The sequence below is a fragment of the Haliotis rufescens genome, unplaced genomic scaffold, assembly GCF_023055435.1.
Source record: "Haliotis rufescens isolate VD_foot unplaced genomic scaffold, xgHalRufe1.0.p SCAF_1, whole genome shotgun sequence".
NCBI lineage: Eukaryota > Metazoa > Mollusca > Gastropoda > Lepetellida > Haliotidae > Haliotis > Haliotis rufescens.
Window position 1 is genome coordinate 30,715,542 of NW_025963779.1, and position 26,693 is coordinate 30,742,234.

At 39.4% G+C, this 26,693-nt stretch overlaps 1 protein-coding gene across 1 annotated transcript; it reads left to right on the forward strand.

The window, feature by feature from the left end:
* The first annotated feature begins 14,365 nt into the window (after positions 1 to 14,365).
* On the forward strand, positions 14,366 to 26,356 carry LOC124120585 (zinc metalloproteinase dpy-31-like). Its single transcript, XM_046483443.2, has 16 exons — positions 14,366 to 15,038; positions 15,365 to 15,475; positions 16,109 to 16,358; positions 16,727 to 16,847; positions 17,592 to 17,658; positions 18,107 to 18,310; positions 18,841 to 18,964; positions 19,287 to 19,421; positions 20,430 to 20,542; positions 20,933 to 21,057; positions 21,725 to 21,843; positions 22,480 to 22,606; positions 23,455 to 23,531; positions 24,055 to 24,154; positions 25,017 to 25,142; positions 26,019 to 26,356. The coding sequence occupies exons 1-16, from the start codon at positions 14,445 to 14,447 to the stop codon at positions 26,086 to 26,088; spliced, it is 2,463 nt and encodes an 820-aa protein (XP_046339399.2). The 5' UTR covers positions 14,366 to 14,444; the 3' UTR covers positions 26,089 to 26,356.
* Positions 26,357 to 26,693: the final 337 nt, after the last annotated feature.

The window sequence follows — 26,693 nt, forward strand, 5'->3', positions numbered from 1 at the left end:
TACAAGTACCAAGTCGGTGGTTTTCATTTATTTCTCCACATAGTCCCCTTCCAGGTTTACACACTTTTGCCAGCGATGCTGCAAGGCCTGGATGCAAGTCAAGAAGAAATTTTCTTCAGCCACCCTAAAAAAGTCTTTCACAGCGGAAATGACGTCATCATTACTAGGAAAATTGCGACCGGCTAGTTCCTTTTTAATTTTGGGAAACAGGTGGAAGTCTGACGGGGCCAAATCGGGTGAATAAGGGGGATGGTCAATGAGTTTGAAGCCACAATCATGGATCGCTGACATGGCAACCACCGATTTGTGAACAGGAGCATTGTCTTGCTTGAACAGGACTTCTTTAGTGAGCATTCCCCGTCGCTTAGCTTTGATAGCTTTGATAGCTCAGTAGGTCAGCATAATATCTTCCATTGATAGTCTGGCCTTTTTCAAGATAGTCAATCAGCAGAATACCCTTGGAATCCCAAAAGACTGAAGCCATCTTCTTTCCAGCAGAAGAAACCGACTTTGCTTTTTAGGGGGCTGGTGATTCCGGATGCTTCCACTGTTTAGACTGAATTTTGGTTTCTGGTTGAAAGTGATGAATCCAGGTCTCATCCATGGTTACAAATCGGGCCAAAAAATCATCGGGATCTGCTTCAAAACAGCATAAATTGTCACGGGACGTCAGGAATCTGACACGTTTCTGATCCGCTGTCAAGAGCTTTGGCACCCATCTTGCAGAAACTTTTGTCATTCCCAACTCGTTGGTGATAATGTGCTCAACCCTCTCATGAGAGATGCCCACAGCACTGGCAATATGCTGAGTGGTCAATCGTCGATCAGCCATCACCATGTCATGCACCCGGGTAATGTTTTCCGGAATGGTTGCTGTTGAAGGCCTTCCTGGACGTGGGTCATCGTCAAGGCTCTCTCTACCACGCTTGAATTCCGCAGCCCACTTCTTTTCTTCTGATTTCAGTGGGTAGGGGTCACAAGATGGTCTGGTACAAAGGCAATCATAACACTACAGTTGCAGTTCTTATGTCTATGATTCATTAAATGATTGTACTTGTTGGTGGCAAAAGTTTGTTTCAATCCGATTGAGATATCCCACTTAGGCTTAGAACTTTTCAGCCAGCCCTCGGCACGGATGGTTGGAGAACTGCAGGGGCTGAGGGCAGTACGTTGATGGTACAGACAGATAAGAGAGATCATCTTACAACTGCAAACCCTTATTCCCCAAAGTGATAACCTAGACACCAAAGAACGTAGCCATATGGCATGCAGTGGCATGCTGTAAAGCTGTGAAAACTGTTAAGTATTGCATCATTCTAAATAGTCCCCATAGTCCTCAACTTCGAGATTCACCGCATTAAATGTCCATTCTGTTATCATATATACACTAACTTATGTGTCACTGTATCTTTGTTTTCAGTCCGGTTCACGTGACACGATGCTAAAGGTCTTATCATATTACACTGTTTCTTTCATGGCTGAAACACGTGGCGATGTTACCGTACTCAGCTCGACATGTGCTTATATCAAATTTAACATGACTCCATGTCATCTGTCACTACGCGTGTACTTTTCTCTGATAGTATTTATCAAAATATTCGTAACCAGCTAATGGCTTTTATCAGTATACGTCCACTTATCAATAACAATGGCATTTTGACTCCTTTTTGACCATTTATTCAAATTTTCCAGCCAGCTATCTTGTCTTTCAGTATCAAATTCCACACATTGACATTTACATATCATACATGTGCCCACACGAGTAACAATTCCCAACACCTCATATACATTACTGTTTTCATTTGTTGTTGTGAGTTATACTCCAATCACAAGAATAAAAGAACATAAATATACATGATCATTGCATGGAACAGGTGTCTCGTCACTTTAACACGTTGAGGTTTGGAATCCATTAAACTGACATTACAACAACCTGATATTAGAATCACACCAAACACACCAAGTTTGTTTATTTGTCTATTGAACAAAGGAAAATCTACTGCCTATGTACAAAGGAAACACGCTACGTTAGATCCGCTGATTCATTCAGAGAATGAGGGAGTGGAATTCACCAAGTCTAGCTCACTACACATGTACTGGTAACCACAAGAAAACAATGTTCGCATGAATTTAAGTTAATGTATGTCATTTGACAAACCTTATCAGCAAGCTCACATCTCCGATTTCATGTGGTATCTTTGGCAACTGTACTTTGGTACAGTAAACTACGTTTATAACGAACACGTTTATAACGAACTGACGGATATAACGAACTTATTTTTACTCCCGACCATTTGTTGTATATATATGTCGTATGTATGCTTATAACGAACTACGCTTTTTACGAACTAAAATAAGTGGTCCCCTCGAGTTCGTTATATCCGTAGTTTACTGTATTTAGACATAATGCGTTGGTATAGCTAAAGAGATAACCGTCACACGTTTTGTTGTCCACAGCGAGGGTGTGTGTCCTTGTGTGTTCTTGTGTGTGCCTGTGTGTCCTTGTGTGTCCTTATCAACTCGGTGTGACAGATCAGCTAAACATGGTTGTTCAACATATATGACAGTTTAAATTTCAGTGGAACTAATATTTTTTAATATGTGCAGTAAAATACCTTTATAACCGTAGTCCACTGTATGTGACTTCATGCATCAGTGTACAGTGTAAGCAAGACGAGGAACCCTATTCGGACACTGTTATTTGTGTTCGTTATTAATTTAAATTATGATTTGTTTACATTTTCTTAACATTAACGAGTTTATGTACCTTCAATAACTACGTGCAGCCCACCATGAATTTCATTTTGAAACCTTTTGAAACCATTAACAACCTTCAAAATAATAGCACCGCATGTCCCTGTAGCGCTTGTTGTTCTCTGGTGTATGTGTATCATTTTGTAGAGGGCCTAATACAGCGGTAAACAGGAATATGCAAACATACGTAGCCGACAATTATACACTTGATTCAATAACAATTTAAAGCATTAATGATTGGTTCAGTAGAGGATCCAACTTTCAACATGATTACCTTGCTGCCCATGGTATTCAGCTCTCCATATACTTATTGCATATCAAATTGCATATATAATTGCTTTGTGTTACCTATTTGCATTGATGGGAAAAAACATTGTCCACACCGCGGCCATGTTTAAGACCGGATCTGAAGCCTGTGAGCAGGTTGATCAAATAAATAAAAGCGACAATACCCTTTCCATATTCATAAGAAATATCTGCCAAAAACAGGCTCGCTTGTACGATCTCGATTTTATCATGAGCATGTGTTTATGGATCACTATCAAATAATGATGATAGTAGGTGTTCGCGAAAAGATGAGCGTATCCTACCCGTGGCACCCGTCACAAACACATGCAAAGGCATGTCAAAACCACGGGAACATATGGTACATGTCAAAATAGGGAATGGCATCGGACGTCATTTTTGTCACTGATGCGTCAAATTTGGAAATGTCTCCACATGTCCACCATAAACCTTTTTGAAAGCTTTGCTGAGGCCTTGAATGGTGTAACCTTCTGTGAAAAGAAACAGATCAGCAAAAGGGGTCGCAGTTGGTGCTCATTGCTAGGATCAGGGGCGGCGGGGCAGCCACGGGGTTAAAGCGTTCGCTTGTCACACCGAAGGTCCGGGTTTGATTTCCTACATGGGTATAATGTGGGAAAGCCCAATACTGATGTACGCCGTGATATTGCTGGAATATTCCAAATAGCGGCGTAAAACTATACTCACTCACTCACAATTTCAACTTAAGAAACCAAGAAGTAACGTGGAGGTAACCGATATATTAAATTGTGTTATAAAATTGATCGGGTGGTCAGGATAGGTATCTAGGTTAATGACATGTCACCTTACCCCGTCTCTCATAAGTACCAAGCACTGGACCAGACAAGACTAATGGCAGACAAGATAGAGTTGGACTTTTGCTTATTGGGGCGTCATTAAATAAACACGCACGCACGCACGCACGCACGCACGCACACAGACACACGCACAGACACAGATACACACAGTAACAGGCAATGTAGGGGAGCTGGACTTTGGCATGTGTGGGACGCCTTGTAATGACATGATCTTTTGTTCAAATAACTATGTAACTATGTAATTCAAGAAGGCCTAATTACTGTCTTATTCTTGATATGAATATTTAAATAATTTTGCTGCCTTCATCGCTTACGTAGGAGCATGAGACACAGCAACAGCACCTGTGTATACCATAATCTGTTATTCATGGAACAAACAATATTAATAGGTGCCATTTTTATATATGGCATTTATAAATTATGGCATAGCAGAAGAAAAATGGGATGAATGAAATAAATAAAAGTAAAAAGCAGCATGTAATTAATAATCTGTCGCGAGGCATGTCAGCAGCGGAATGTGTTAAGATTGTAAATCAAAGAGTTATCATGCTAAGTATTATGTTTATAAATAAGATTGTAGACTAAGTTGGTAATGATTACATGCATGTCTTTAGACATACTTTTGTTAGATATAAGTCACCCCAATGCCCCTCTAGTCAGGGGGTTATCACGCGAGTACAATCCCCAAACATACAAGCGTGGTAACCTCTTTATCATATTATGTCATTCTTCAATATAGGCAAGACAAATTATTCGCGGCAATCTATCGGTCTGTCCGCTTGAGTAACTGCCCTTTAGCAAAGGGAAGCTACTCTTACCCTAGTCTATGAGACGTCACGTTTGTTTGGAGTCTGCGTGTCCTGTCATAACGTTACGAAGTGCAATCAGATGTACACACAGCAACAAAACGAAACAAAGTAACAATTAGGACATATTTCGACCAAATCCAACTGTATTAATTTGGGGAAAGGGTTCCAAGCCGCAGAACCCTACAAGCACAGAAATGGCAACTGATCTCGTCTTTGTAGTGTCCTCGCTAAATTGTTTCGCAATTTGTAAGTCCAAAGTAGTCAAAATTTGTAAAATGCCTTAGTAGCGTCACAGTAAGACAGTGATTTTCAATATAGTTGACTATTCTTCTGATAATGATAGCAATTATCCCAGTAGTTTCTCCAGATTCCCGATGTTTAATTCTGACTCGATCGCGGAATGACGCCATGTTTGTTTGAAACACTGAAAGAAGTCCCCACTTGACCTTTGATATTTGCATCTCTTTCCGCACGTGGCCCCAACGGATATCGTTTTTATCCGTTGGCTTTTTTCCTGGCGAGAAACCTACCTATTATGTGATCAATTGATTTATATTAAGGAAATTTGCCCTATAAACGTCAATACTTACAAACAACCTACGAATTACGAGGAATTACGCAGTACCCGTTTCGAATGAATTTATAATAGTATAATTGTAAATGTTGACTTTGCGAGGGAATTTCAACATTATTTCATTATTTCATATTTGAGAAAATGTCGAAAACGGTAAATCTCACGATCTCAAGCAGAGACATTAGTCCAGTCAGTCTGTTGTTAGGACGACGTCACATAAAACCCTCATATTCAATTACGCTCGACAATACGCTGATATCACTATTGGCGTGAACAAGTGATACAAATATATAACGCTAAGTATTCACTGAAATAATTGACCTTAATGCGTGGGAGACGTCCCATAATGCATTATTGTGAAAATGGGTAAATGGGAAAATTGGTTTCAATTTATTCCAAGAATGTGATGTGAGTGAAGGTTGCGAGTTGTTAAGACATACGGACATTAATGTTCCCAAGGACGTATGAAACCACATATGCTTTGCTGACCTGAATAGAAAAATAGTACCTAGGTAATGTGAGACAGACAGGCAAGTTGCTGTTAGCATTAATAATTGCATAATAGTTTCCGGACTAATGGACGCATTTGAAACAAGCCACGCAATTGCAGCAATGCTTGTGAAAAAAAATGAATATAAGGTGTAAAAACTAACATATACTCTCCAAAACAAAAGAAATAACCTAACGCCCCAACCCTACACAGAAACATTGCACGTAGACCAGACCGCCCCCGTGCTGTTGTTACCCTGTCTGGTGCGCAGCATGAAGGGGCTTAAACAAGGACTGGTCGGCTCGGTTTGGTTTGGGTTGGTTGGTTGTTTAACGCCACACTCAGCAATATTCCAGCTATATGACGGCGGTCTGTAAATAATCGAGTCTTAACCAGACAATCCAGTGATTAATATCATGAGCATCGATCCACGCAAGTTTGATCGATGACATGCATCAACCAAGTCAGCGAGCCTGACCACCCGATCCCGTTAGTCGCCTGTTACCACAAGCATAGACACCTTTTACGGCAAGCATGGGTTGCTGAAGACCTATTCTACCCCGGATCTTCACGGGTCGGTTTAGTTGGGAGAGCGGAAGGTCGGTGGTTCGATTCGGAGTCAGAATACTGTGTCTGCGGGTATACATCGTTGTTAGGGTATAAATGCCGAAATAATTTTGAGACGCTAGTACTTTCAACTATGGCAAGTCAACAGATACGTCATATATTCGTTCCAGCGTTACACGGATGTCGGTATCTCTGGTTGGACGGATTTATGTTTAAGGTCAATAAGAGAAAATTTGGACAATCGGATTTCATGGAAGTGCGTTAAGAAGACCTGCAGATCAACAATGACCACAATCACTATTAAGTTTAGTTTTAAAGCTAAAGCGCACTTTACTACTAATAAGAATGCTTTAGGATCTAAATAAAACAAATACTTTACTTTTTCACTCACTAATTGATCTGTTTTGCATATTCATAAGTAATGAATCGATGTTTAGATTAAAACATAATTCTTTTCTTATCAGTTCGAGTGAGTGAGTATGGTTTTACGCCGCTGTTAGCAATATCCCAGCAATATCACAGCGGGGGACACCAGAAATGGGCTTCACACATTGTACGCATGTCGGGAATCGAACCCGGGTGTTCGGCGTGACGAGCTAACGCTTTAACCACTAGGCTACCAGACCGCCCCGATGTCCCGGAAAAATGTGAACAACTAATTTTTCGGCTTCTCCCAAATCTCCTGTGTTTTATTGTGTTTGTTTTAACTTGTTTATTGCTTGACTTCATACTGTCAATATTTCTGTGAATTCTAAAACTACACTGTACAAAATGTGGCTAGATCATTGTCATCATTGTCCCAGCATCAGAACAAGTCTCTTTCGAATTGTTTTTCACACTATTATCAACATTTTAAGAATCTTAACCTAAATACCAAAGTCTCTTAATCGAAATACTACTTTCCATTAAAACCACTTTCGTGTCCTTTCATGGATTTGATTTCGCGATTAATCCGCCTGTAGGTCTGCTATAAACATACTTATGTACGTGGCTATAGAATGTCACTTTTAAACAAACTGCCGGGTAAGAGAAGGTACACACTCGAAAGTGGGATTAGACCCCAAAATTACAAATGTTATCAAAACGTTACATGGGTGAAAACAGTCGCCGTAACACTGCAAACTTAGGTCCAAAACACATATGATACCCGTATCAAATAAATCACCATCGAAAAAACATTCCTTGTTTGTTTCATTTTTAGACATAATCACACATGAGTCCACAGGTTCCTTTGCTCGGCAGTTTTACATTCCCCACTGTTTGAAGTACATTTTCAAGTGCGATCCCTTCAAGGTTAAGGGTTGTGCATATATTGACATCTCCGTCTTGAGTTTGGCCCTTTCACTGTCAACAGATGCCATTTTCACATGAATGATAACCACTGTCATGTGATCTAGATAAGTATTTTGACCGGGTCACTGGTCACGTGGTAATTAGCGTTACCGGCGTATTGTCGTGTGTTTACTTGCGACACTGGAACCTTCAACATTTGAAGTTTAGATTAACTCCAAATCAGATTTGTATTGACTACATTTTTCGCGAGGCATATGGACGCTCATACTCGAACATAATGTTAGTTACGTTTCCTAGCAAACAATGTGACTTATATTGTAGTTCAATTGTTAAGATTCCTGTGTTCTTTTAACGTCTTCTTCTTTTCAGGAGATAAGATGGCCCATACAGTTTAAAAACGTGTAGAGTTGAAATAGCATTAACTGAAACAGGTCTTTTATTTTTAGAAATACACTCCTGGGCAAAAGAAAGTATACACTTGATATTGGTTTTGATCAAAATAGTACAAACGTTATCAGAACGTTACTATGCTGACAACTGTCCCCGAAACACTGCAAACTTTAGATCATAACACAACTACGATACCCGCATCAAATACATCACCATCGAATAACCACGTCTCGTGTGTTTCATTATAGTCATCATCATACGGGGGCACGGGTGGCCCAGTCGTCTAAGGCGCCGCGTTTCGCTGTGCAGAGTTGCGTCCCTTGGGCACGCAAAAAACCTATGTTTGTGGGTTCGAATCCCAGTTCGCCCCGATTATGTTTCTAGGTTTGTCAGCACCATACCCGTGCTCGTGGGTTTCACCGAAGTAGTAAACGTCTGAGACCTGCATCACTTCGGCCTTTCCTCCCACATTAAGCTGACACGCCGTGATATGACTGGAATACTGTTACAAGCAGCGTTAAACCCAACTCACTCACTCACTCATCATCATACAGGGGTGTGTGCATTCTTTTCCCCGGCAGTTTAGTGATGCAAATGTTAATGATGTATATCCTCCGTATGTCCATTACATAAATGTGTAAACTAACGACGGTGAGTCAAATTTAAAAAACGAAATATATATATATGTATATCCACCTAATTAACTAAACGGGCACGGGTGGCCCAGTCGTCTAAGGCGCCGCGATTCGATGTGCAGAGTTGCGTCCCTTGGGCACGCCAGAAACCTATGATTGTTGGTTCGAATCCCGGTTCGCCCCGATTATGTTTCTAGGTTTGTCAGCACCATACCCGTGCTCATGGGTTTTTACCGAAGTGGTAAACGTCTGAGACCTGCATCACTTCGGGCTTTCCTACCACATTAAGCTGACACGCCGCGATATAACTGGAATACTGTTAAAAGCGGCGTTAAACCCAACTCACTCACTCACTAATTAACTAAACGAAATATATATCTTTATCGACCTAGAGATACTCCCGTCTGTATACCACCGACAGGGCAGCTATGCGTTATGGCGATACATACTTGTAATTATTTTTCCCTTTCGTATTCAACTATACAGTCAGAACAACATTAAAAAATATGCTAAAAAATTGTTTCAATTCACGTTAGTTTGTCCGACTAGTTTGTATTCGAAGGCTTAGAAAATATAAATATACAATAACTGAAATATAACAAAAACAAACAGTTATACCTTTTAAATACATGTCTGTACACATTGTATACAGTCAGCCGCCAGTGCAAGCCCGTTATAAAGGCAACACTTTCCTGACAGTAAACATGTTGAATATCCCTCACTCTAAACAAGACCCGTCAAGATCCGGGGTAGAATAGGTCTTCAGCAACCCATGCTTGCCGTAAAAGGTGACTATGCTTGTAGTAAGAGGCGACTAACGGGATCGGGTGGTCAGGCTCGCTGACTTGGTTGATGCATGTCATCGTATCCAAGTTGCGTGGATCGATGCTCATGATGTCAATCACTGGATTGTCTGGTTAAGACTCGATTATTTACAGACCGCCGTCATGTAGCTGGAATATTGTGGGGTGTGGCGTTAAACAACAAGTAAACAACAAACAATATATAGACCTTGTCAGCGTAATGTTGGTGGAAAGCACCAAGTAACGCAGATGTTTTCACAAGATCGACCCAAAACATTTTGATGCAAAATGAAATCAAATGAAAAAAAACGAGCTCCACGAGTATTTATCATATCATTTGAACATACCAATCTATTTGATAGATAATAAAACCTAATATTATTTAAATCTTAAACGGTGTGCCCTTGCAGCATACATAATCCTCATATAACTGAAAATTGTACATACTAATAATTGCCATGAGCAGAAAGGAACTGTTAATTGGATATGTCAAATGTCAGCCGATCTCTCGTTGATAACACACAGTCATGAATACGTCTGTTGCAATTGTGTGCAATGTACTAGCAATATGATAGTGGGCGGACGAGTCACACAATGGAATGTGTTCGATGGTTGTTCGAGCGGCGCCATCCGATACAGGTCAAAGGCTAACCCATCCTTCAGGTGCCCGGTAAGTGGTGGCCTCGTCGTAGAACGCGACGCAGTTTGCCGTGCAGAGTTTCGTCCCTTAGTCAATGTTATCAGTGAGTGAGTGAGTATGATTTTACGCCGCTTTTAGCAATATTCCAGCAATATCACGGCGGGGGACACCAGAAATAGGCTATCAGTAAAGTGCATTGTTTGGATATATTACCGCTAACTTAAGATATTTTGAATTGAAAACTAACAATAAGATATAATCATCTGAAAGCCATAGTTCAGCTATGGTTACCGCCCCGGCCAGTACTAAAGGTGAACTGTGATTATGTTCTTATTATAAAAATGTGATATGTCAAACCATCATCAAAGGAGATGTCTACTATCACGTCGGCTTTCCTTCAACATCAAGCTAACACGCCGAGGTATAATGCCATGTGTTTCTATTAAACTGATTTCAGCAGTGCACAATTCCCTGGCTATAAAGCCACCCTCTGTATAATGCTAATACCATTGTGTTTTTTCAGGACAAACGTTCCGTTGCCCTGGTTATAATGTAATTTTTAAACGTCAAATTGAAATAGTTAATCTTTTGGAGATAATTCCTTCATCTAATTAACAAACTAAGTGCCTTGATCTCAGTTGCTTTCACAGCTAATCCTCACGCAGAAAATCATTCAGCTTCCTTAAAATAACGAACACATAAGTTTCATGTTTGTGATACTGTCCTTTTCGGAAACACTTCCCTCAATCGTCTTTGTTTGAAACATTAAAGTACAAACGTTTTGTTGGAAATGGATATACAGTACTACCTAGATATAATGCCATATTTACCGCTGGGCGAAAGGTGGCATTATAATCAGGGAGGACTGAAGTCGGAATCACGATCGACTCTGCTTTTAGCAGAGATATCTTATGAATATGGAATGGGCTTTGTAGCTTTTATTTATATACAACTTGTATCACAAAACGTATTTGTTGACAAAGTCAAACGTTAGATTAATTAAACAAAAACAAAAAATACAAGCGGGGAGTGGGTGCAGAATTAGAAAAATGTACAACACACCCTTATTGGCGGAAAGTTAAACAACCAATCGTTTTTGACATGTCACCAAATGATTAATTGCATGTTTTTTTCCATCAGGATGAATAATATTTAAAAACGAATGGATTGCGCATCACCACACCCAGGGAGTGAGTGTATTTACACCGTTTTTATCAATTTTCTTGCAATGTTCCAGCAGTTTCACGGCAAGAGTTACCAGATATAGACACATGCACACATTGTTTCCAAGTGGGGAATCGAACTCGGGCCTTCGGCGTGACGAGCGAAGGCTTTAACCACTAGGCTACCCAACCGCTTTTCTCGGATGAATCCCTAGCAGTATAATTAAACCAATTCCCAACATACCAACGATATATAAATATCACACAATGACGACTATCATTATACCTTAACTGCTAAAACACTCGACTAGTACAGAACCGACAGTTTAATAGTGTTTCTAATGAAACATACATGTATTTTGGGACCCACAGTATAATCTTTTTCAGAACTTCCAGAATGTCGAGTGAAAGATGTTTTTCTTCAAACACAGAGGACATTTTCCCCAGTATTTTCGGGTACAGATTATTTATTTCAATACAAAACCTAAGACCAAAGTCAGAATGTATAACTGCCACAGGTATCTATATGTCGCCATACGCCAGCTGATTCAGTTGCTTGGTGTGAATAGATAGTCTTTAAACGACAAAAATAACTATGTTGTGATCTCGTGAATCGGACTTGTCCGTGCGATTTTGTAACTCAACGCCCACAGAGCTCTTGAGCAAACACTGCGACAAGGGACGTAACTGCTGCAAATGGCTATACAATGTACACCTATTTCTGTCAACAGAGTTCATTGCAAAACCGATCATGCGTGGAAGGCTACATGACGCAGGTGTTCGTGCATTGGATTGGATACCACGCAGCCAATAAGAAGAGCGCTAGACAATCAATGGACGCTTTATACATTGGAGTAATAAAACTAATACGTTCCTTGTAAAGAGGTTTGAGATTGAATTGCTGACGATATATTTCGATGTTAATCCTTTATTTACGAACAGAACTAATGTAATGAATTCTAATTGTGGCTGTAGTATATGAATAAACGATGTTAGTTTCGAAATACTTCCTTGTTGCTTATCTCAAGTCATGTGAACACGTATTCAAAGTGCTAAAAGCTCATTTCCACACTCGCAACTCTGAAAAAAATATGTCTTCAACATGTATTAATGCAAAGTATAAAAGAGGTTAAAATATATTATATTTCCGCTTGCGTTTTCGAAATTAAGTTCAAGTTAAAAAACATGATTACTTTATTGCATTTTCTGCTTTTTATCTTCCATGAGCAATTAAAAAGAACGAAGCGTGTAGACCTATTCATTTTCTATAAATATACTTATTCACTAAACTGTCGAAAATCAACACGGGAAATCGAATATTTAATATCTAGTTTACATCCCATAACAAGACGTTATTGTTCGATGTAATGATACGATAACTAAAATATGTATGCGACTTTATTAACTGTAAATTTTATTATTTAAACTCGGATTGTTTACAAACATGAATGCAAGATATTGTCATTGTCTACATTATCAAGTCACGATAGTTGATTTCTATAACGATCGGGAGAATGCCGAATTATTGTATTTGTCACCCAGAGCAATGCGTAAATACTTATTCAAGGTTGATTTGAAACATTCAAGAGATATAACATTGCAAATTTGAATATGAATACTTTCTACTCTGCAGGCTATAGCTATAGCTACAGACACAATAATCAAAGTATCTGCAAACTTATATTGTGTTGAAATTGTAAATCAAATCTGTTAAATAGTGAAATAACATTTTCTTTCATTTAATTACATACATTTTTTTTTGAAAGTAACACATTCGTTAATATGTCTTCAAATATATTTTTATAACATAGTTAAGGATATAGATGGATGAAAAATATGGACAACGCAAAAATGATAAATAATTTGTTTTCACATGTCAACCAAGGTAACATATGTTTATTGTTTTTTTATTACAAATATATGTGAACACGTTCTTAATGATGAATTACCCGCTCATGCAGGTTCACCTTATGAAAACTGATTAAAAACAGAGCATTCATAGATAAATCGTTACACAATCGCAAAGTCACCTCCGTTAAATTTCCTATTGAATATGACTGTACGAAGTGAAAACACATTTTCAATCGGAATTGTTTAAGTATATTATGTCATTCTCATCACTAGTATGTGCAGTACCCAGTGACATGCACGTTAACAAAACTGAAATCATGCACGTTTATCAAAATTAATTATCAAATATCTTGCTCCTTAACACACTTATTTCTTATTGTGTAACTATTACTTATAGTACGACTGCATAGGAATCCCTTTAAACCTGCAGAGAAATTAAAGTGTGCAGAAAGACATATTGTCAGCTTAACGAAGGTACGCAATGGGCAGTGTATATCTAAGACACGCCATTTTGTCGAGAAACCACATTTTTATCACGGATGGGACAAAGCCTGACGTTGATTGACACTACATTGACATTAGATAAATCATGAAACAAGGAATAAATGTTTCTCTGTGTTTTCAAGGTATATTATAATACAGCATGTGGAAACTGTTTCTCGGATAACCTTAATTATGAAAAGCTATTCTGCAATAGCACAAAGTTACTAACGAAATATAAAAATACACGAAACGGATATTTCAGTAATATATTGCAACTTATTTTGGTTGAATTAAACTAAAACTTGCCACATAAATATGATGTTATATACACATTCTGGCTTCAAAGGTGTGTTCATGTCAATAGCACCGAGTGAACCTAACATTCACAATCATCAATAATGTAGCAATATTTGCATTGAGAACACCCTGCTAGGTCAACCGATGTGTGTGGTGATTGCTCCAGAACCTCGTACGTTAGTGTGATGTATACACAGCTACCAATAATGGGACTCGCTTCAGAAGGCAAGCAAACAAGCGTTAAGAAACCCCGCGAGACAGAGAGCTTATTGTGTCTTCACAAACACCCACTGGTAATGTCAAGAACGCATATAATTGGAGATCATTGTCAGCAAACAACCAATCAGAAAACAGCAAATACCCGGATAGTCCGTTTGATGAATTTGATTGGCTAAGACGTCTTACGATGTAATCATGATGAAGATAACTAAAGGGAAAGGAAATAGACTAAGTAACAACTTCCCTTTTCAAGGGTATAAAACTTGAGAGATTCCTATGCCACACAACACTTGCTGGGAGTGGACCGCCGACTTCCTGGCGCTATTACAAACTTAGGTTGGCAGTGGATGCAAGCATGGAAGGAAGCAGACTGTCTTGGATTCTTGTTGGATCCTTGATTTTGGTTGCTGTCTCTCTTGCCAATTCTGAGAGCGTTCCTATAGGTAACGACGGGAGACATAACAACGATTTTGGAAAATCTGTAAATACTAGTATCGGAGAAGAGGTTGCTCAAGTTCCACAAAATGCTGAAAATGCTAATGAAGACGCACCGTCTGATGGTTCCAACAATGCTGCAGACACTGTAGACGATCCAGAGGAGACGGAAGATCTTAATGATGTCGAGGAAACAGATTCAGAGGAGACGGAAGATGTTAATGATGTCGAAGAAACAGATCCAGAGGAAACGGAAGATGTTAATGATGACGAAGAAACAGAGACAAACGACGTTCCTGATGACGAAACTCAAGAAGAAACTGACGAAGAGGCCACCGATGGGAGGAAGAGACGAGCAGCAGTTGATGTACTTAGTGTAAGCTCGCAGGCAAAGTCAATCGTTGGAAAGTCATTCAACTTTAACAATCTAACAAAATTGACAAAGAACGTTCGGCTAACTTTTGCTGGAAAACCTGTAAATTTAGCAGCTTTCAAGATCAACAGCGTTGACATAGTAAGTGTATGGGTGAACGATTTATGATAGATAATTCGATTAAATTCGATCACAAATTATACCTAAGTCTCTGATACAGATATTGAAACAAAACATATCCGTGAACACACTAGCAAGTCTACAATCCTTTGGTTCGTCTAGATTTTTTTCAATAAAATGAGGAGATTCTCCGGTCTCCAAACGAGTCATAAAAAAGGACACGAATGAGTCTTAAAATTTCATACATGGTCATGACTAAATATATCCTATAAAGCTGAATGTTGTTCCCTAGTCTAGCACAGACATGTATACATGTTTGTAATGACTTCGTTTTATGTCTTCCTCAGCAAAAGCTTGACAGGTTTCTAAGGGATGAAAGTCTGGCTGACAGACTGTACGTCGTGTCTAAACTTGCTGTAATAGAACAGAAACTAGCTGGAAGAGAAAAGAAGAGACTGGTAAGTTATACATTATATATCGGTGGAACCTCGTTAATCTAGACGATACTGGGTTGGTTGGTTTGTTTGTTGTTAAACGCAACACTCAGCAATATTCCAGCTACATGACGGGAGGTCTGTAAATTAATCGAGTCTTAACCAGACAATCCAGTGATTGACATCATGAGCATCGATCCACGCAATTGGGATCGATGACATGCGAGCCTGACCATCTGATCCCGTTAGTCGCCTCTAACCACAAGCGTGCCTTTTACAGCAAGCTTGGGTTTCTGAAGACCTATTCTACCCCGGAACTTCATGGGTCGGGCTTAGGAAGCTGGGTCCCGGTTAACGTGAGTGAGTGAGTGAGGATGGTTTTACGCCACTTTAAGCAATATTCCAGGAATATCACGGCGGTGGACATCAGAAATGGGCTTCACACATTGTACTATGTCGGGAATCGACCCCGGGTCTTCGGCGTGATGAGCGAACGCTTTAACCACTAGGCTATGCTTTACCGACTAATTGATTATTATGACGCTATTTTTTATAATACTCGAATACTTTGATGTTTACATTAGAATTTATCCACTTCGCTTATGTAACCAACCACTTAAAAGAGAAATGTCATGTGGCAATAAACTTCGATTTTAGACAACGCTTGCGATTGAAGATCTTGATGACCTTGAAGATGACATTGTCATGGACCCCGAAGATGTTGATGAACTTGAGAAGGAAATCGAAGAGGATTCATCACTACTTGATCTCAATGGGCCGACACTAACAAGTAACACCTTGTCTGGTGCAACAATCAAAGATAGAGTTAAACGGAAGGTCAAGGCCAAGTCATCATCAAAATGGCCGACCACTGTGCGATACAAAATAACATCGGATTTTAACTCAGGCAAGTAAAAGAGTATAGTTAACGTACTAAAACAGCATGCTCGATTGTACCTCAAAAGATATAAAATGGAGAAACCAAAGGCTGGAGCTGCTGGAATATTGTTCGACTTAAAAGACATAAACAAATATTAACGTATTAACTACATGCTTAATGAGGCTATTTTCATTAACTAGGCAAGGCAATGCATAACGACAGAGAGCAGAGAGCACAACGCCAAAATGTAAGGCCGGCACCTTCTTGGCTACAGTGCTATTATTGCTATAATGCTCTTATTATTAAATTTCGTTCCTTGCGCCACATAATGTTTCTTTTAAATAGCCATTCCAATTAAATGTATATTAATTTAAACATAATGACCCCATTTACAGATGCGACCAGTAAGCAGGCAATAGTTGATGCTATACAACATTGGGAAGAAGAAACGTGCCTGGACTTTGTCAAAGTTGGCTTCTACTTTGGACCCCATCTGAAATTCAAGAGACTGTCAGGGTACGTGAAAGAATAATAATGGGTATTTAATATATAGGTGCAAGCAGATTCATGGGTATTTTATATGTACGTGCAAGGAAATTCGTGGGTATTTTTTAAATACTCTGTAGTCACAAGCACATTCATAGGTATTACCTATATACGTGCAAGCAGATTAGTGAGTATATTGTATACATGTGTAAACAGATTATTGGGTATTTTGTAAAAAGATGCAAGCAGATTCATGGGTATTTTGTATATAGGTGCAAGCAGATTTGTGGAGGTATTTTGTATATAGGTGCAAGCAGATTTGTGGGTATATTGTATATAGGTACAGGAAGATTATGGGATATTTTGTATAAAGGTGCAAGCAGATTCATGGGTATTTTGTATAAAGGTGCAAGCAGATTCATTGGTATTTTGTATATAGGTGCAAGCAGATTCGTGGGTATATTGAATATAGGTTCAAGCAGATTCAACGGTTTTTTGGTATATAGGTGCAAGCAGATTCGTGGGTATATTGTATATAGGTGCAATCAGATTCATTGGTATATTGTATAAAGGTGCAATCAGATTCATTGGTATATTGTATATAGGTGCAAGCAGATTCATTGGTATATTGTATATAGGTGCAAGCAGATTCGTGGGTATATTGTATATTGAATACATAAGGATAACAACCGCCACTAAAATAGTTGATTGTTGGATATCGTTACTTGTAGACACATTTAATACGATCTTCTTCCTGTTATATCGCATGTTTAGGTGTTGGTCCAAAGTTGGAAAGAAACTTCTCGGTCAAACCATCTCAATCGGAAACGGTTGTGGGACGGTGAGTGTTAACTTTTCAAGATTGATACGTGACAATCGCAGATCGATAACAAATACGAAGACAAACATCATACATTTATGACAACCTCTTTGACTATCCCTTATGTAAAGATTTTAAAAAAAAAAACCACAATAAAAACTTGCAATTATATGAATAAATCTGCTAAAACAGATCGTGAAATCGTTTATTTTCATAACTGTTATAAAACCTCACATATTCGTCACATATTCATAAATTGAAAATAATCGATCAGATATTTCAGAATCGATAAATCATCGACTTAATCGTTTAACTTACAAAAATACCAGAAGATACACTGTCGATAAAAAATGGGACGCCGCATCACAACAATGATGCTCCGCCTCAAATGCTTCAAATCAAAGAGCTTAAACCCCTCATGTTATTGTCTTAATAGAAGATTTACCACTGCCTACGCATTTCGTTCCAGAAAGGGATAGTAGCACACGAGATAGGCCATGCTTTAGGCTTTTGGCATGAGCAGTCCCGCCCAGACCGAAACATGTACGTCAACATCCACTCTGCTAACATCAAGTCCGGCAAGAGCCACAACTTTATACGGAGGAGCTGGAAGGAAGCTCTTGCCCTCGGCGTCCCATACGACTATTCATCTGTCATGCATTATCGCACAAACGTGAGTGGCCACTAATATTTCCTAGTCATAGATAAAATATTGCGACAAGAAAGAAAATAAATTATCTTGACAAGTCGCCAGTGCGTGACTTAATCACATAGCATTGGCTTTCTATTATAAATCTGATGTCCTCGATAGTTTTGATGTACGCTAGTGTATTAAAGGACCCATTATTTCAGAGGGGAGTGGGGGATGGATGTCGGGGTTGCGGCGGGGATTTTCTTGGTCACTGCTTCAAAGCTCAAAGCTTTTTACTTTTAACTCTGGAAGCTGAACATGTTTTTCCATAATGTCCGTTATGTCTAGCGAACCTCTTCTTTTTAACCTGAGGCCAATTTCTTTTTGTTCAATAAAAAGCCAGCCTCCACTCTGAATAACAAATGGTCGGTCGCTATGTTAAATGTTAATAAATGATGGTACATAAACCTGCTTACTCCCAGTATATAGTAATTCCCACGATGATTGTGTTCATTTTTATGATTAATCGATATTACGCTATTGGTTTTAAAGTAACTTCATCACTTTAACAGAGTTTCTCCCAAAACGGACAAAAAACAATCACCGCCAAAGAATCGGACATGGATAGGACATTAGGGTCTAGATATGGTCTCTCCTTCTTCGACGTGAAACTTGCCAATTACAGATACTGCAACCGTAAGTAGAATGGTTTTCCTAAAGGTAATTATTTAAATCCAAGAATAGAACTAGAACATGGCATCAGTTTCTAATGTCTTTCTATTCTCATGGGACTTGTTTTGAAGGCACAATTTAATTCACACATGTTCCAGATCTCTTCTGAATATGATCTGATAACAGTAGTACACTGGCTGAACACGAGATACAAAGCAATTAAATTTTTATAGCGAGCATATATATTTCTATGCAATATTCATGCATTCGGTTTTGAAGTTCAATGATACGTCTTTCCAGATCATATATCAGACGCACTTTCATTTTCAATTTTTGTTTAATTTAGAAAAATGCAGTGGTGGTCTGACATGGTCTTCATGCAGAAATGACGGGTACAGAAATCCCAAGAACTGTAATAAATGCAAGTGCCCGGATGGATGGTCTGGAACACTCTGTACTGTTGTGAAACCTTCTGTCAACGGTGAGTATAGGCCCCAGACTGTTCTCATGCTATTCCCAGCGTCATTATTGAAGAATCAGTAGGGTTTCAAACGGAACATATACCTGCATGCGCTATTAAAAGTGCAAGATTGAAGGTGATGGAAAGAGCTACCAAGAACATACGCCTGAACTCAACCGGTGGTCTGCCCATTCACGTGCAAGTCAATGTGGGTATACACCCGTGAAGATTCCGGGGTAGTATAGGTCTTCAGCAACCCATGCTTGCCGTAAAAGGCGACTATGCTTGTCGTAAAAGGCGACTAACGGGATCGGGTGGTCAGGCTAGCTGACTTGGTTCATACATGTCATCGTATCCCAATTGTGTGGATCGATGCTCATGATGTCAATCACTGGATTGTCTGGTTAAGACTCGATTATTTACAGACCTCCATCATATAGCTGGAATATTGCCGAATGCGGTAAGCAAACAAACAAAACCTTACTTTCTTGTAGTCATACACATCACTTGAAATGCGTCCCGCAATTAACAGATCACAAGGGTTTCCGGAACAGCACTAAATCTCGAGATACGCCGATATAGTACAATGTATATTTTCACTATTATTTAAAACATTGTGAACAGGCATATTGATTCAACCCAATTCAACCTCAGCATTTATCGTTTAAAAATGTATCGGTTTTAAGCGTCATTTATTTGTTCCTCGTCGAGAAACCCCCGAGAAACATAATCGGGGTGAACCGGGATTCGAACCCACAATCATAGGTTTCTGGCATGTCCAGGGGACGCAACTCTGCACAGCGAATCGCGGCGCCTTAGACGACTGGGCCACCCGTGCCCCCGTGAGAATTCTGATACTGTGAACTATAAACGCTTCACCGTATCTGCAGAGAAGTCTCCATGTGATGAGACGTTCAGTTACGCTTGGTTTTCTAATACTGTTCAAAGCGGCGTTAAACTCATTACTCGTATGTACATGTATGTGTAATGTAAAGCGTTTATATCAACTAGGATACGTATTCTTTACAGCAAACTGTGGGTCCAAGTACCTGACTGCTACAACAAGCTGGAAGACTCTCTCATCACCCAACTACGCTACTTCCGGGTACCCTGCTAACTCCGAATGTACATGGCGAATCAAGGTAATTAGCGGCGAGATACATATGACGCCATTAAAATTCCACACGTAGCCACCAGTGCAAGTATAATGGATGCAAGCAACCTAAATAATATTTAAACTGGAGAATAGTATTTTACAAAATATGTAATCTGTCATACAGACTCTGAAACAAATGTATCCAATACAGCCCATGCAAGTCTATAATGTTTGGCAAGTCTAGATTACTGTAGTTTCAGGCGAAGAAAGTCTCTGTGCTCCTTTATATTATTTTTTATAACTATAATTTAACAACTGTTTTTTTCTGTAAAATTTGTTCGTTTCAGGGACTAGATGTTAGTCTACAAACATTGTAAGACATCCATTTCTGCGATTAATGAATGTAAATATGGATTGTATGCCTTACATTGTTTAGGCGTATGGAAGTAACAAGAGAGTGATGATGCAGTTCACGGACACATTCTCCTTTCATTGCTCCACCTCCGCCTGCAGGAACTACATTGAAGTGAGACATCAGGATCTTGCACGAACAGGTCCAAGGTCAGTCAGCGTTTAAGAGCTGGTTGTTTGTTATATGCAAAAGTCAACAATATTCCGACAGCCCCTATAAAACTGAGTCTGTGCCAGACATACCAGTGGTTGATGTTATGAGCAACTTTGGGGCACAGTGACATGCATTAAACCAAATTAAAGAGCCTGAACTTCCGATCAAATTTAATCGTCACTTACGATATTGTCTGGCTAGCGACCTTTTCTTTCCCGGGTGCCGCTGGGGAACAGGTGGATATACGATCTCAGTTAAAGGCACATATATAAGATCTCTGTTCAAGCAAAATATATGACTCATTTAAAGCCACATATAGAACTCAGTTAAGGCACAGATATACGATCTCAGTTGAAGGCACAGATAAAAAATCTCAGTTAAAGTCACAAAGTGTGCCAAAGAGACCTACGTGGCCACATAATACTTGTTTGTATTTTCGTCAAAAGGAACCTTTGATTATTATAATAAGCGATTTCAATTGTTTCACAGATATGTGTCTGTATCTTTTCACTTTCGTCGTAAGATTTTTGTTTTAACTGGATTTATTGTTAGAGACGAAGAATGTTAATGGTTTCTGCAGGACTAGAAACATTATTATCAAATATTGTTAATCTGTCTGTCCCACTCACTGATAAATTGACATATTTTCATATTCTGTTTTAGGTACTGTTGTAACTCTAAACCAACCAAATATTTCCGTTCTCATGGTAACGAGATGCTGTTGCTGATGAGAATAAATTCAGGTAGCGGATTGAAAGGATTTAAATTGAGGTACAAGATAGGTAAGTTAATCTTGATGACGTCTCCGTACATGTATAGCGCGGCCATTGTCCTAAAACACTGTTATTAACTATGTCAACTGCTCAACTATGTATGGAATACTGCAAGGGACATTCTCGCGTTCTTAATTTTTTGGAAACAAGTTGAATATAAATAGGGAGAATTCAAGATCACGAGAACGCAACAGTTGGTCAAATCGCGGGATCTTGCATTCTCGCACTGGTTGACTATTTAGCTAGTTTCCAAAAGCCAAGAACGCGATAATGTTCCTTACAATATTCCATAACCAAGAAGCGATAAGAACCTTGAAGAAACGCAGGCCTTTGTCAGATATAATGCAAACCTCCTGAATAATGATTAAAGACTAACACTGTCTATATTGAGATCTCCGATGTCCATTATAAGCGTAAGTAACAAACTGTCTACGTTGAATTTCATCTGTCTAAGAAATGTATTTTGATGCCAATGCTATGTTCCAGAAGAACTGGGAAACGCAACATTGTAAAACCCACATTTGTTAATATCATAATGCGAAATGGGCGATCAAGTAAGAATATTGTCTTAAACTTCTCACATGTACATGCATGTTCCAAAGTCATGGTAGAATTGGCCTGAAACCTCATGACATTGCGTTCCAGAGTCTTGTGGTGGGTGTAGTACTCCGACCAGTACCTTGGGCTCTGCTTGTCTGGACACACAACCGTATCAGTGCAAAGGCGTGTATTACGTCAGATGTGGGTTTCTCTGGCTCAAGAAATGCCCCAGGTTAGTGTGAAGCATACTTCAGTGAAAGTCTATTACGGGAAATCTGGGTTCCCGGGGTTTCTGGGTTAACGAGGTTTCACCGAATAAGTGCACACAACGACGTTGATAAGTGTAGATGTCATTGTTGATAAGTGTAGACATCATTGCTGAGAAGTGTAGACATCATTGTTGATAAGGGTAGATATCATTGTTGATAGGTGTAGATATCGTTGTTGATAAGTGTAGACATCATTGTTGATAAGTGTAGATATCATTGTTGATAAGTGTAGATATCATTGCTGAGAAGTGTAGACATCCGTGTTGATAATGTAGACATCATTGTTGATAAATGTAGACTTCGATATTGATAAGTGTAGATATCATCGCTGATAAGTGCAGACATCGATGTTGATAAGTGAAGACTTCGATGTTGATAATGCAGACATCGATGTTGATAATGTAGACATCATTGTTGATAAGAGTTTAATGATGTTATAGTAAATACTGAAGACGCAGTCATTTATGACGTCATGGCTGCACTCGTTTACTTCTACACTGGGTCCTCTCAGCAAAAGACAAAGTCTGTTTTCTACAATTGTCTGTCATATAACTATGTGTTATAGAAAATAGCTTATGGAGTTCGTATGTTTCTTTCACTGAATTTTCGGAACTCAACAGAATTAATCTATATATTCCACGTTTTAGCTCGGCAAATACAAAACCTATGTCATTTCATTTCACACAATCAGTGGCCTGTAATATTCCTCATTAAATGTATCTTCAAGCGCATTCGTGTTTTAATATTACATAATAATCTACGGCAGCTGGAGTATGTATCTGCAACTGTAGGATTCTTCCCTTTTCTACAGATATCGTTCAAATACATGTTACAAACAAGTGAAGACGTGCTGTTCTGGATTCAAACTTGTCGGCAGCTATTGCTACAGTGAGTATCGTACTGGCATGTCATATAAATATGTATAAATGTACACCATCACAAATTGCCTGATGACCATAACAAAGTATTGGTGATACAACTGGAGTGTAAACTGTCGAGCAAAAGAAAGTATACACCAATCGTTGAGGAAATGGTTAATCGATGTGATGCATTTTATATGGGTATCATATAGTTAGTTGCCTTTTAGACCTTTGATAACGTTTTGATAACCTTTGTAATTGTTTGGGTCAAATCCAAATTTCAAGTGTATACTATATTTTGCCCAGAGCTGAGTTACATTCTGAGACATGTGAGGCATATAAATGTGTATTATGAAAAACAATTAGATTTTGACAATGCGCAAAAACGTGTTATCACACTGATTTGATGAGAATGCTATCAAAGAATGGTTCGTAATTTCTCGCTACAAAGCTTGACTTTCTTTCATTCAGTAGAAATACCAAATTAATAGAACTATATGTACACGCATACGTTTGATCGTATGAATATACAACGTCGCTTTAATTTGCAGAGGAGTGGGCAGCGTGGTCATCTTGGTCTGGCTGTTCCAAGACATGTGGCGGTTGTGGAACAAGGACTAGAACCAGGACCTGCCTAAAACCTCCCTGCAAGTACGTAATGCCCCCTGGGGTGTGCCCAGCTACATTTGTGTGTGTGTTTTTTTGTTTGTTATTTAACGCCGCACTCAGCTACATTCCAGCTATATGACGGCGGTCTGTAAATAATCGAGTCTGGACCAGACAATCCAGGATTGACGTCATGAGCATCGATCCACGCAATTGGGATACGATGACATGCATTAACTAAGTCAGTGAGCCTGACCACCCGATCCCGTTAGTCGCCTCTTACTACAAGCATAGTCGCCTTTTATGGCAAGCATGGGTTGCTGAAGACCTATTCTACTCCGGATCTTCACGGGTCTGTCTCGTTAGAATTCGTCACTGGTAACCTATACTCGGCGCCAGCGGCAACTTAATGGGTCGGTCGTCACTTAATGGCGCGGTGACGTGGCTGAATGTGTGTCCACCTACCCCGACGGCGTGGGTCATTGCTCATACTATCAATCACTGGTTTGTCTTGTCTAGATTCGACTACTTACAGGGCGCCGTTATATAGCTGGAATGTTGCTGAGTGCGGCGTTAAACAACAAATCAAGATCGCCATTTGACATAAAACAGATATTTTAGGCCATCACAAAATCTCATTGTTCATATCAGAAACCTTTTCTTCAAAATGACCAGGACGCCAAGCTTTTGTTTCCTCTTTCCTCACTGGGAAGAACAAACTATCCAGGGAAGATAACACTTCGCTATCATTTTGAACAAACACATTGATCCTCCCGAACAGGCCAAATCCAACTCAATCATACACCGAATCTCTTTAAACATATTAAAATAGTCAGAGAGCCGATTTATCGACATCGCATATTGAACTGTTGAGATGTTATGCCGCTTCTTCTTTTTACACTTCTAGTGGACCGAGCAAGCAAAGTCAGGTATGCAACAAACAGGCGTGCTCCAGCCCGATTACTGTGTCCAAAGCGTGTACACAGAAGTACAGATGCGGAGGCTGGTGGTTCAGGAAGAAGTATTGTATTAGGTAAGTTGCAATATATAACTACACAGAATAATAACGGAGCTAATCAACGTACGTTTTTGGTCAGTATGTGTTTTCGTGCACCGTCATGATCAGTCTTGGGAAAAGCGTTTACCAACATCACCGTACACGCGTTTTACTACTTCACTGTACAGGTCGTCTGTCTCAGTCCCTGAACAATATTATTTTCCCTTTCGCCTAACCTTTGCTGTAATGCTATAGCCATCAATAGCGCATGTCTAGATTTTCTGAATCTACCATCTAACTGGAACTCCTTTTCATTTTATATGTAATTGCTTGTTGAATTATATATATTTCAGAGATAAGTGTTAGTCCACTGTACAGGCGACCAATATAACGAATATAATCCGATATAACGAATTCAGATACAACGAATAATGCCATGTAACGAATCCTATAACCCCAAACTTATTGTAAACTTGAATAACGACATTCGGACAATATCTGTTGATGCAGGTTGAATTTCTGTTGAAAACATTAGATTGTTTCTAGGTATAGAGGGGGGCACGGGTGGCCCACTCGTCTAAGGCGCCGCGATTCGCTCTGCAGAGTTGCGTCCCTTGGGCATGCCAGAAACCTATGATTGTGGGTTCGAATCCCGATTCGCCCGAATTATGTTTCTAGGTTTGTCAGCACCAAACCCGTGCTGGTGGGTTTCACTGAAGTTGTAAACGTCTAAGACATGCATCACTTCGGGCTTTCCTCCCACATTAAGCTGACACGCCGTGATATAACTTGAATAATGTTAAAAGCGGCGTTAAACCCAACTTACTCACTCACTCACTCTAGGTATAGAGATGCATATTTTCAGCTGCGCTCGAGACTTGAAACGTTTACATCCACATTATCATTCCCTAGGTACGTGAAGTGTTACACATCCAGTAGATGCTGCAGCGGTCTCAGAGAAGTCAATGGCCAGTGTGTGTAGAACGGACTGCGGAATATGTATTCTGCAAATCCATCTTGTGTATTTTGTTATGTTTTTGATATTTTTGTACTTTGTTTATGCAGTTTTGTATAATTTATTATTTTGAAATGATTCGTTGTATGTGTTCGAGAGTCTATTTGTTAATGAATGTTAGGAAAAACAGGGCCGTGATGTATTGACATTATGTTTTATCGTAGATCCTTTTAATATCATTGTCCTGACAAGTGTATGTTTTTGTGTTATTTGAGAATAAATATATTTGTATTTTTGCAAATTTGTAATTCCATTTAATTTGTTTAATGTAACAGTTTGCTCTGTTGTTGTTACACACGCTTACTACATTAGCCTTAATGGACCTTCTCCGTGGTCTAGTGGTAGAGCGTCCGCCCGGAGAGCGGAAGGTCCGGGGTTCGATCTCCGGCCGCGTCATACCAAAAGACGTTAAAAGATGGTACTTGTTGTTACCCTGTCTGGCGCTCGGCATTAAGGGGCTAAAACAAGGACTGGTCGGCTCGGAGTCAGTATACTGTGTCTGAGTGGGGTATTCATGTTAAACTGCGGCATGGTATCTCAGTGAGCTAGCACTATAAATCGGCATCAGTCCC

Bases quoted from the DNA above. Each gene is read 5' to 3' on its own strand.
- LOC124120585 (XM_046483443.2), top strand. From the start codon at position 14,445: ATGGAAGGAAGCAGACTGTCTTGGATTCTTGTTGGATCCTTGATTTTG. The intron at 15,476-16,108 runs GTAAGTTATACA...CTTCGATTTTAG, and splicing joins GAAGAGAAAAGAAGAGACTG to ACAACGCTTGCGATTGAAGA. The intron at 19,422-20,429 runs GTGAGTATAGGC...TATTCTTTACAG, and splicing joins TGTGAAACCTTCTGTCAACG to CAAACTGTGGGTCCAAGTAC.